Source organism: Schistocerca nitens, chromosome 3 (assembly GCF_023898315.1).
Source record: "Schistocerca nitens isolate TAMUIC-IGC-003100 chromosome 3, iqSchNite1.1, whole genome shotgun sequence".
Classification (NCBI taxonomy): domain Eukaryota; kingdom Metazoa; phylum Arthropoda; class Insecta; order Orthoptera; family Acrididae; genus Schistocerca; species Schistocerca nitens.
In genome coordinates this window covers 365,647,115-365,659,216 of record NC_064616.1, presented here as the reverse complement: position 1 = coordinate 365,659,216, position 12,102 = coordinate 365,647,115, and the positions used below count along the sequence as shown (strand labels likewise).

Below are 12,102 nucleotides of genomic sequence, written 5' to 3'. Positions count from 1 at the left end.
CCGTCGACCTGGGACCGGACCGCAGCGACACACGGATGCACGCCAAGACCGTAGGATCCTACGCAGTGCCGTAGGGGACCGCACCGCCACTTCCCAGAAAATTAGGGACACTGTTGCTCCTGGGGTATCGGCGAGGACCATTCGCTACCTTCTCCATGAAGCTGGGCTACGGTCCCGCACACCGTTAGGCCGTCTTCCGCTCACGCCCCAACATCGTGCAGCCCGCCTCCAGTGGTGTCGCGACAGGCGTGAATGGAGGGACGAATGGAGACGTGTCGTCTTCAGCGATGAGAGTCGCTTCTGCCTTGGTGCCAATGATGGTCGTATGCGTGTTTGGCGCCGTGCAGGTGAGCGCCACAATCAGGACTGCATACGACCGAGGCACACAGGGCCAACACCCGGCATCATGGTGTGGGGAGCGATCTCCTACACTGGCCGTACACCACTGGTGATCGTCGAGGGGACACTGAATAGTGCACGGTACATCCAAACCGTCATCGAACCCATCGTTCTACCATTCCTAGACCGGCAAGGGAACTTGCTGTTCCAACAGGACAATGCACGTCCGCATGTATCCCGTGCCACCCAACGTGCTCTAGAAGGTGTAAGCCAACTACCCTGGCCAGCAAGATCTCCGGATCTGTCCCCCATTGAGCATGTTTGGGACTGGATGAAGCGTCGTCTCACGCGGTCTGCAAGTCCAGCACGAACGCTGGTCCAACTGAGGCGCCAGGTGGAAATGGCATGGCAAGCCGTTCCACAGGACTACATCCAGCATCTCTACGATCGTCTCCATGGGAGAATAGCAGCCTGCATTGCTGCGAAAGGTGGATATACACTGTACTAGTGCCGACATTGTGCATGCTCTGTTGCCTGTGTCTATGTGCCTGTGGTTCTGTCAGTGTGATCATGTGATGTATCTGACCCCAGGAATGTGTCAATAAAGTTTCCCCTTCCTGGGACAATGAATTCACGGTGTTGTTATTTCAATTTCCAGGAGTGTAGCTCAGGTCAGAGGAGGTAGTAATATTGGACGCTGCTGTCTGGAGCGCAGTAGACGTTCTAACTCATCCCAAAGGTCTTCCATGTGGTTCAGGTTGGCACTCTGGGCAGAGACAGTTTTTTAATTGTTATTGCCACAAATCATGCCTAACAGATGCTGCTTTATGACAGGCTGAATTGTTAAACTGACACACTCATCATCTCCGAACTTTTCCTCTACTGTACGCAATACACAATGCTTTAAAATGTGATCGTAACTCTCCGCATTTAGAGGTTTCTTAAGCATTATGAGAGAACCACGCCATAACCACAAAAGACACCCCCATAGCGTAACACCATCTCATTCGTTCCTCACTCTGGCGCTATACATGATGGTAGGTACCGTTCTCCAGGCATTCGCCAAACGCAAAACTCCCCCATCGGACTGCCACAGGATATAGCATGATTCATCTCACCAAATCGTTTTCAGTCATGTTAAGTTCAGTGGTGTCGTTTAGCGCTGACTACAAAAGTACGCGGGTATGAGGAGCTGCGTGACCATTGTACGCTATTCTTTTTAACTCACTGTGCATGCTCATTGTGCTAGAGGGGCTGCGGGGTGTACTTTGGAACTCACAAGTAATTCCTTCCGTTGCTTCCATGTGATTTTCTACAAGCATCATCCGCAAAAGCTTGGCGGTCACCGTCTGTTAGTAAATGAGGTCTGCTTCGTCTTGCTTTAGCTGTCATCGTTCTTTCGCATTTCCCCTTTACAATCACGTCAGCAACGTTGTACTTATGCAGCTTTATAAGGGTTGAAATATCCCTTATGGACTTGTTATTCAGTAACATCCAAAGACTAGCCTACGTTCAAAGTCACCGACCTCTCCTGACCGACCCATCCTGTTGTTAATCCCTCTCTACTGACAACACAATACTCCCCGCCTCCTTTTATACTGGCGACATTTACTGGTAATACGCGCATTACATAAGGGTGTCCGGATACCTTTGATCAGATAATGCACATCCAAAGAACGCAGTGGTAAGTATGTAGCAGCACAAGAGTTCTAGCTACCGCATTAGCAGAACATAGAGATCTGGATCGATTAGCGGGATTTACAATGCTGCTTTGTTTCTGAGTTTTTGAGTTGTCTATTATCTCACTTTATATAATTCACTGTTAAAGTAGTAGCTGGAGCTAGCGGTCGTTCTACTGCTACATAGTGTTCCGCTAATTTCTTCCACGCCTTGCTACACCTGGGTCTCATCAGTTAAAAAATTAGATGAAAGAGACGACTATAGATCAAACTGTCACTGTTCCACCAACAAGTGTCTTGCACTTGAACAGATGTTTAAAAAAAATTCAGTGTTTGATAAATTTGCTCACCCATTTAACATTTCATAAGCAGCGGAGTACGTTGTTGAGTAAGACACAGACACTGTTGACGCAAACTGCCAGTCAGTCCATTTCTGTCTTTTGAATTTACAGATTTAGTTCAAGAAACTAGAAGTATTCTGCTGAAATATCCTCTGTGAAGAGGAATAATGCTGCAACAAGCCGAATCTGGCCCGGACAACAAAGTTTTAAAAAGGGAAGCATTTTTCATAGGCCATTGAAAAGCGTAGTTTGATTTCAAATTGTTGGCCTCGTCTTTGTCCAGGGGGCAACCAACAGATCAGGCTCATTAAAACTAAAGTGGAATTAGTCATTTTAATAAATATGCGGGCTTAAATTTGTAAAGAAATAATGTTCACTTTTCTGAGCGATTTAATCTTTTCACAAAACAGACACCAGTTAACTGATACTCCTTGATTGGCAATGAATCCACGTCCTTCAGTGCGGGTGCACAAGTACGTTCGACCTTGTATGGGAATCTCAAAGTAGGGAGCATGGAGGACATGGGCAGGAACTGTGGATAGGTGTCGCTAGGTGGTTCGCACAATTGCGATAAACACTGTGTCCAGGTGACTCAAATCCGTAGAAGAATTTCCGTTACTGTAATGTGTATAAGGGGGTAGATAATAACTACCAACTCACACAAGTATATATTTTTTCTTTAAAAAACTTTGGCATGTTCAGCATCTACAAATTAATTTTCGATGTGAATTTAAAATGACTTGTTCCATATCATTACGATTTATCGTGCAAAATGATCCATGTTCCATGAAACTAATTACCTAAATGAACTAAAAAGTCACGTGTGTCCACTGCTATGATATAGCATTTAGTTGTCGTTGTCCTACTTGACAAGTATACCCTAATATCGGGTATCTTATCATTGGTAAATGTAAGAGAAGGGAATGCGACAGTTCTTGGACACTAAATGAACCTTGAATTTTATACATGGTATCTGAATGTCTAACGTCCTTAGAAACTCGCATTTGAATGCAAGCTATACCTAATCGGTCGTCACAATTTGGGTACGGATTTTTACATTCAAGTTAAAGTAGTTGAGAGACGTTTCTAACACGTCTAGGATGTGGGTGATCGACAACCTGATCAATCCCATTCTCTAACGTACGCTGTTGATCCATATAAAAAAACAACTGGAAGAAATTTGCCAAAGACAGTCGCCGATTCTCTTTGATTACCTGCGACGCTTTTTAGAGATTCGGAGATCCACGCCACAATGAAATCTCAAAGTCAGAGATCATGTACTGTTCTATAATCCCAGTGACCAGCGTGTTCTCGTGTAAACACTATAAGGTTCATTTCAATTACATGTGTCATTCTTTAAGTTCCACAAGCCTTGGAGAATTTTAAAGAACTTACATGTTCATATGTTTGTTCCATAGCACATACACTGTCCAGTCGCATTAGTGTGACCGCGTGTCAAAAGCCTGAAATACCTTCTTTTGCAGAGCGGACGGCGGCGAGATCTGTGGGAAGGGTACTGATATGGATATGGAGCCATGCCGACTACAGTGCCGTGGCCAGCTGCACTAGGTTTCTCGGTTAAAGATGGCACGAACAGCCTGAACGAGAGGGACCCACCGATTCTCAGGTGGGTTTGAATCCAGGCAGCATGATGGCCAGCTAACGACCTTGCCCAATGGTACCACCGGATCCCGTCAGATCACCGAAGATAAGCGCTGTCGGGCTTGGCCAGAACATGCTAGGGTGACCGCCAGGGTTTGCCGAACGCTGTCGGCAAGCGCGGTGCACTCAGCCCTTGTCATGCCAATTGCAAGTTGATTGACAACTAATGGCTCTGATCACGAAAGCTGACAATAACCGGGAGAGTGGTGTGCTGACATGCCCCTCCACATCTGCACTTACTGATGCATAATTTCTGAGGATGACTTGGCAGTCGGTCAGTATCGTTCAGCCTTCCGAATACTGTTAAGATGGAATTTAGTTTTGATTTAGTATGGTGGCCGGGGCAATAGAATAAACTCATTCTGGTGCTCTTCGAACCACGCACATGTTGCATTGTCCTACTGGCAGAGACCATCGTACCGAAGAAAAACAATCTGCATGTACGGGTGGTCATGATCCCCAAGGATAGATGCATTGATCCACTACGTCTTCCAGAATGACGAGGTAACCCAGGGAACGCCGTGACAACATTTCTCAGATCGTAACGCCCCCTCCTGGTTGCGGGGTGTCTGTTCTATAGGGCCGGCCGGAGTGGCCGTGCGGTTCTAGGCGCTACAGTCTGGAGCCGAGCGACCGCTACGGTCGCAGGTTCGAATCCTACCTCGGGCATGGATGTGTGTGATGTCCTTAGGTTAGTTAGGTTTAATTAGTTCTGAGTTCTAGGTGACCGATGACCTCAGAAGTTAAGTAGCATAGTGCTCAGAGCCATTTTTGTTCTATAGGTTCCACGCCATAAACGCCAACAACCATCTATCCGATGTGGCATGAAACGTTATGAATCTGAAAAGTCTCCCTGTTGCCATTCAGTTGACATCCAGTTGCTGCATTGGAACGTTAATTCCAGCCTTTGCCTCTGGTGAAGAGCAGTCAGCATGGGTGTATGAACCATGCCCCTGTTGCGGACCGGTCTATAGACAGACGGCGGTAGTAACGTGTACACAAGGTATAAAAGGCCAGCGCATTCGCCGAGCTGTTATTCGCACTCAGGTGCTTCACGTGAAAGGATTTCCGACGTGAATATGGCCGCACGATGGGAATTAACAGACTTTCAACGCGAATTGGTAGTTGGAGCCAGACAAATGCTACTTTCCATTTCGGAAATAGTTATGGATTTCAATATTCCGCGATTCACAGTGCCAAGAGTGTGCCGAGAATACCACATTTCGGGTATTACCTCTCACCACGGACAACCAGTGGCCGACGGCCTTCACTTAACGACTAAGTGCAGTGGCATTTGCGTAGAGATGTCACTGCCAACAGACAAGCAGCACTGTGTGAGATGACCGCATAAATCAATGTGGAGCGTACGACGAACGTATGGGGTAGGAAAGTGCTGCAAAATACGGTATTACTAGGCTATGGTAGCGGACGACCGCCGCGAATGCCTTTCCTGACAGCACGACATCGCCTGCAGCACCTCTATTGGACTCGTGACCGTATCTGTTGTAGCCTAGCCGACTAGAAAGACATGGCCTGGTCAGATGAGTCCAGATTACAGTTGATAAGGCTTCATATTTGGGTTCAAGTGTAGCGCGGACCCCAGAAAGCTATGGACCGAAGTTGTGGTGAAGGCACTGTGCAAGCTGGTGCTGGCCCCATTAATTGTGATGGCTGTGTTTACATTGAATGGACTGAGTCCTCTGGATGTTTTGCTGCTTGAAAACTTTTTGCAGCCATTCATAAACGTCAAGTTCCAAGTAACAATGGAATTTTTATGGATGACAATGTGCCATGTATTTGGGCCACAATTGGTCACGATTTGTCTGAAAACATACTGCAGAATGCGAGCGAATGGTTCTACATCTACATTTATACTCCGCAAGCCACCCAACGGTGTGTGGCGGAGGGCACTTTACGCGCCACTGTCATTACCTCCCTTTCCTGTTCCAGCCGCGTATGGTTCGCGGGAAGAACGACTGCCGGAAAGCCTCCGTGCACGCTCGAATCTCTCTAATTTTACATTCGTTATCTCCTCGGGAGGTATAAATAGGGGGAAGCAATATATTCGATACCTCATCCAGAAACGCACCCTCTCGAAACCTGGACAGCAAGCTACACCGTGATGCATTGCACCTCTCTTGCAGAGAGTGCCACTTGATTTTGCTGAACACCTCCGTAACGCTATCACGCTTACCAAATAACGCTGTGACAAACGCGCCGCTCTTCTTTGGATCTTCTCTGTCTCCTCTGTCAACCCGACCTGGTACGGATCCCACACTGATGAGCAATACTCAAGTATAGGTCGAACGAGTGTTTTGTAAGCCACCTCCTTTGTTGATGGACTACATTTTCTAAGGACTCTCCCAATGAATCTCAACCTGGCACCCACCTTACCAACAATTAATTTTATATGATCATTCCACTTCAAATCGTTCCGTACGCATACTCCCAGATATTTTACAGAAGTAACTGCTACCAGTGTTCAGTTGGTCATCATAGGCCGTCCCAGTAGTATCTGAAGTAATGTAACTCACCATAGATTAATTGGCAACAATGCCCCCACCCATTAGTACGTTGGGCAACAGCATTCACCTTGACATCTCGTGGAAATCGGGTTTTCTGCCGGATATCAGCGTCTTCCAAACACGATATTTCGACGTCATTACTTGACGTCTTCATCAGGTGTTCCCTGAGACTGGCTGCTTGCTGCTGCTGCCGCCTGACAGGGACAGATGAACCCCTGTGGGCCGGTGGAGTCTAAGCCGGAAGGCTATTCCTCCAAACTGACGGAGCGTGTGATGTGGCCTGACTTCATGTGTGATGTCCTGTCAGTCTGCGGGGACGGTGTTCTGGACGTGCTAGCAACTCAGTGGTTGCGAAGCAGGTGGGGCCATCTGGTTGCGTTAAGACGCTGCACCCGGTGGCCCAGGGCTCGAAGGAGCGGGTTTTCGGACTGCGCGGACTTCTCGTAAAAGAGCCGTGCAGCCTGATGAAACCGTTCTCGAACAGTAGGGATGTTGGAGATTTGGTTAAGGTCGTCCGACGGGAAGCCTCGAGGGAGGTGCAATGCCACACGTAGAATCCGGTTCTGAAGGCGTTGCAGGCGATCGACGTGGGTCGCTGCAGCATTGCCCCAAACCACAGCGGCGTAGTCGATAAGCGGACGTAGAAGCGTAAGATAGAGCGCAACACCCAGTTCTGGCGGGAGCGCAGGTGTCGGATTGAGAAAGTGGTAGAGTTGAGTCAGTCTACCCCTGACCTTTTTGACGATGCCGTCGATATGGTGTCTCCACGTGAGCCCTCTATCCAGCGCCACACCCAGGTACTTAGCGGTATTGCCCCAAGGTACGGCGGTTCCCCTGATGGTGATCTGCGGTAGGTCGGCTGGGATATGCTTCTTGGTGATGAGGGGGGCTTGCATCTTAGCCCCATTGAAGCTGAGGCGCCACCTCCTGGTCCACTGACTAACTGTGTCAGCCGCTGCCTGCATGCGTCGTTGGAGCAGAGCTGCATTCATGCTGCGCGTGTACATCGCCGTATCATCCGCGTAGAGGGCGAGGCGGACCCTGTCCATTCGCGGCATGTCTGCGGTATACAGGATGTATAGTATGGGGCCGAGGACGGAGCCTTGCGGAACTCCAGCGCTAACCCTGCGGCGCGTCGACAGGTCCTCCGTGCGTACATGAAAACTTCTGTCGGCGAGGTAAGATTTTAAGAGACGGACATGCGGCAGGGGCACACCGAGGTCCAGGAGCTTGAAGAGAAGCCCCTCATGCCATACAGAATCGAACGCCCGTGAAACATCCAGGAAGATGGCTCTGAAATATTCCCGCCGTTCGATGGCATCAAGGGTCTCTTCAACGAGGCGAAGCAGTTAGTGCGTTGTTGCGTATCCAGGGCGAAAACCACATTGTTCGTCCGGTAAGAGACGTTCTGCCCTGATGTGACGCAGGAGGCGGCAGAGATACAGCCTTTCAAAGACTTTGCTGACAGCAGGCAGCAAACTGATGGGCCTGTAGCTGCTCGGGAGACGAGGGTCCTTCCCAGGCTTGCGGATGGGGATGACATCGGCGTGTTTCCAGTCCTGAGGATAGCAGCCAGTGCGGAGGATGCTGTTGAAAAGGCGAGCCAGGTGTTCAGCGGCTGCCGGTGGCATTCGTCGCAGCATTTCATTTGTAATCTGGTCAGGGCCGCCTGCCGTGCGCGTGTTGAGCCGTCGAAGGTGATCGGAGACTTCAGCAGCATCCACCTCGCCGATATGGTCGTCACCCATAGGGGCAGCGAGGAACACCGGGAGATGTTGAGCAACCAGGCGAACGTGATTCGGATCCATGGGGTCCATGACGGGCTGGAAATTTTGTTCAAAAACGTCAGCAATGGCGTTGGCTTTGTCCACTGGGCTGCTGACGATGTTGCGACCAACTTGTAACGGCAGAATCTTCTGACGCCGGCGGAGGAAGAGCTGCGTGGCTTTCCAGGCGATACCATCATCAACCCGAAGAGTGGCCAGGCGGTTGGACCATTCCTGATGGCGGTGGTTTGCAACGGCAACTTTTATGTCCCTCCGCATCCTGTTGAGAGCCCTCTTCGTCGCTGCGTTGCGCGTCAGCTGCCATTCACGAAAGAGGCGGTTTTTGGTAGTTATCGCCTCCATGAGATGCGGTGGTAGTTGCCGGGATTAGTCAGGGGGCCAGATCGCGGCCGCGGCGTGGCTCGGAGTACCGCTTGTAGAGTACAGTCGTGGAGGATTCGGGCACAGCCATCAACCCCAACATCGTCTGCGTCAGGTGTGTCACGGAGACCCTCTTCCAACAGCGCCTGATACTGGTTCCAGTTTGTGTTCCTGGTCGGGATGCCTCTCCGCGGCACTGGCTGGGCATCGACGTCAATGTCAAATATAACTGGGACATGGTCCAAAGATAAGGCAGTGCGGGTGCTGGCGGAGATAACATAGGGCACACCCTTGGCCACCGCAATGTCGAGCACGTCCAGAGGCCCACCGTTGTTGGGAAAGTGGGTGGGTTCGTGAGGGCCGAGGATGACGGCGTTCCACCTCTGGGCTGCTCGGAGAAGTTTGCGTCCGTGATTGTTGGTGACACGGGAATGCCATTCGGTGTGCTTAGCGTTAAAGTCACCACCAGCAAAGACCTTTCCAGGTAATGCCAGCAAAGCTTCAACGTCCGGGAGGAGTAACTGTCGGCCAGGCGGGCGGTAGACAGCAACAAACGTGATGCGCCCATGCGAGGTGTTGACAGCTACAGCAGTGGCCTCCATCGCTTGGAGCTGTGGAAGAGGAACTTGATGGTGCACCAGGGAAGTCCGGACGTAGACTGCAGTGCCACCGCCATGAGTTGGCCTGTCGGTCCGGTAACACACGTAGTTGGCAGCCCGGACATGGACACCAGGCTTGAGAAAAGTCTCGGAAACCAGGCAAATGTCGACGGCCTCATCCCGCAGCAGCTGTCGAAATTCGCCATCTTGGGTGCGGATGCCCTGGGCATTCCACACGCAGACTGTGACGCCTCGTTGACTACGGGCCATGCTGAGATGCCAGTGGTCCGGTGAAGAGTGCCTGAACGGCTGCACTGACAGCGGCAATGAGTTGCCGTGGGATATCTTTGAGAAGCTCCCGAAGTTCTTGCAAGAGGAGCTTCATTTCGGCCATGCTGGAATCGGCCGCCGGGGATGGGACAGGTGCAGCTCGTGAGTGTTGAGCCGGGGTCGGCACGACGTCAGCCTGTCGTCCCTGTTGGGAGTGGTCGTGATGGCCCTGGTCTTCACCCTGCTGCTGTGCAGAGCGCTGCGCTGATGGTCGCACCATGGCCCGTGGACGGCGGTCCGTCTCGGTGGCGGGAGCTGGTGCAACAGTGGCCGGCTTCGGCGCAGGTACGGAGGCCTGCGGGGAAGAGCCAGAGGTAGTAGCAGCAGCAAAACTGACGCCAGGTCGAACTGGTGCAGGCCGCTTTATGGAGCCGGGTCGTTGACGACGGCTCCGTGCCGCAGCCCGTTGGAAGCTGGAACAGCCGTGGTAGGAGGCCACATGTTACCCACCACATCCGGCGCATTTGGCCGGTCCATCTGTCCGCTGCCGTGTGCAGTCGCGACTGGCGTGCTCCCCCGCACATTTAACACAGCGGAGGGCCAGCGTGCAGAACCGTGCCACATGCCCAACCATTTGACAGTTGAAGCATTGCGGTTCGCCCCTCTTCGAGCGCAGTTTTTCCGTAGTGACAGGTGTCGCCGCGATCTTCGTGACCCGCCATAGCCGGCGGTTGTGTGGGATATCACAGGTGACCACGAGGACCAGCGGAGTCTCCTTTCGGGTGCGGCGAGAGGGGAGGCGGGTTATCGACCGGAGGCCAAATCCATAGTCCATATCCTCCAGTTGTCGCCGCACGTGATCCAGGCTGTAGTTTCGAGGGAGGCCCCGAAAGACGATCTCGTGTGTCTTGTCCGTTGCACATTGGTAAGTATAGAACGGCTTCTCGTGTGCCCCAAACGTAGCCGTAACTTTCCTGTAATCTTCTGCCGATTTTAAGGTCACCTTATAGATGTTGGCGCCAGCCGGCTTGATAATGACGTTATCTTGGCCGACAAGGCGAAGTAGCATCCTGTAGAGACCGTCGTAGTCCTCCTTGTGTTGGATCACAATGGGTGGCGGTATGGGTTCTCTCTTCTGAGCAGGCATCTCCACACCGTCAGCGAGTTCCTCAAAGGCGTTGGCCGTCTGAATCGGCGGCGCTGAGGAGAGCTGAGCCTACCTGGCTGGCCGTTTGACGAGTTGAAACCCTTCGTCATCGACGGCGACATCGGTCTGTTTCGCCTTTTTGCCATTAGGGGGCGCGCGGGTGGTTCCTGGGGCAGTAGTCGCGCGCCGTTTCGCTGTCCTGGCGGCGGCGGGAACGTCAGTTCTTGCTGTCGACTCGTCGTCCGAATCGGGCAGCGGAACTTGCAGTGCATCCGAAACGTAATCCATTTCCGTATCCATATTCATTGCCAAGGCCGTCGTAGCTGGGGGGCCGGATGGGGCCGTCGACAAAGCGGGCTTTGCCGGACGGCGATCCGCCACACCCTTCGCTGTACTGGCATCCTCTCGCTCCGACATCTCAACGCTAACTCGCGTGCGCGTGTCCGTTGGTGCGTGCGTGCGTGCGTGTGGCTGCTTGCTGGACCGGGTTGCATATTTATGCCTTCCCGGTGCCTGGTGTTCTGTTAGCCATTCCCTAGTCGGTCCGCGCTCACAAGTCGCGCTATCCTGCCGCTCTAGGTGTTCCGTATTCCGTCCGCGCCCACTCCGGCCGCCTCCAACTGCGGTTGTGGCCTCCTAAAGTTGCCTTCTCGGTCCGCGCCCGTGAGTGGCACTCCCCTGCCACTCTGGACGTTCCCTCAGCCACCCCCCCCCCCCCCCCAGCCACAGGGGCCCAGGGACTTCTCCCGCAACCTACCGCCTCCGATACGGGAAGCAATCACGGAGAAGAACAGGCTGTTCCGGGAGTGGCAGCTCACCCGCCAACCCGCGTCGCAGCGAAGCCTCAACCGCATGCAGAGAGACATCAAAGCAGCGGCTGAGGTGCACAGGAACAGCGTGTGGTCGGCCTTTGACGCCTCCCTCAACCCAGAGGACGGCAGCATCTGGCGCACGGTGAAGTCGTTCCTGCGCCGACGACAGCGCATAACACCAATACTGGTTGGGCAAGACGTCGTCTGCAGCCCGGACGGAAAAGCAGGTGTCCTGGCGGACCAATTCCAATCGTCATTCACCCTGGTGGACGACAATCTGGATGAAGACCACATCCAGCGGGTAGCCGAGCAACTCACAGTGTTCCTGGAGGCAAGGGACGACGGGGACGTCATCGAAGTCATCTCCGAGGCGGAGGTGGCCTCACAGCTGAAGGCGCTCAATACTAGGAAGGTCGGAGGCGCTGACGGGGTCACCAACCACCTGCTGAGGAACCTTCCAGCAGGGGCCCATCCGCTGCTGGCAGGTATCTTCAACCTGGTCCTTCGCTCGTGTGTCTACCCCTCTGTGTGGAAACATGCAGAGGTGGTGGCCATCCCCAAAGCGTACAAGGACCCGCGTG

General features: G+C 52.5%; 1 protein-coding gene across 1 annotated transcript; it reads right to left on the bottom strand.

Moving 5' to 3' along the window:
• Positions 1-9,551: 9,551 nt before the first annotated feature.
• Positions 9,552-11,126, bottom strand: LOC126249234 (nematocyst expressed protein 3-like). Its single transcript, XM_049950890.1, has 2 exons — positions 10,783-11,126; positions 9,552-10,035 (listed from the first exon to the last, which is right to left on the bottom strand). Exons 1-2 carry the CDS (start codon positions 11,124-11,126, stop codon positions 9,552-9,554), a joined length of 828 nt encoding a protein of 275 aa, XP_049806847.1.
• Between the last annotated feature and the right edge of the window lie 976 nt (positions 11,127-12,102).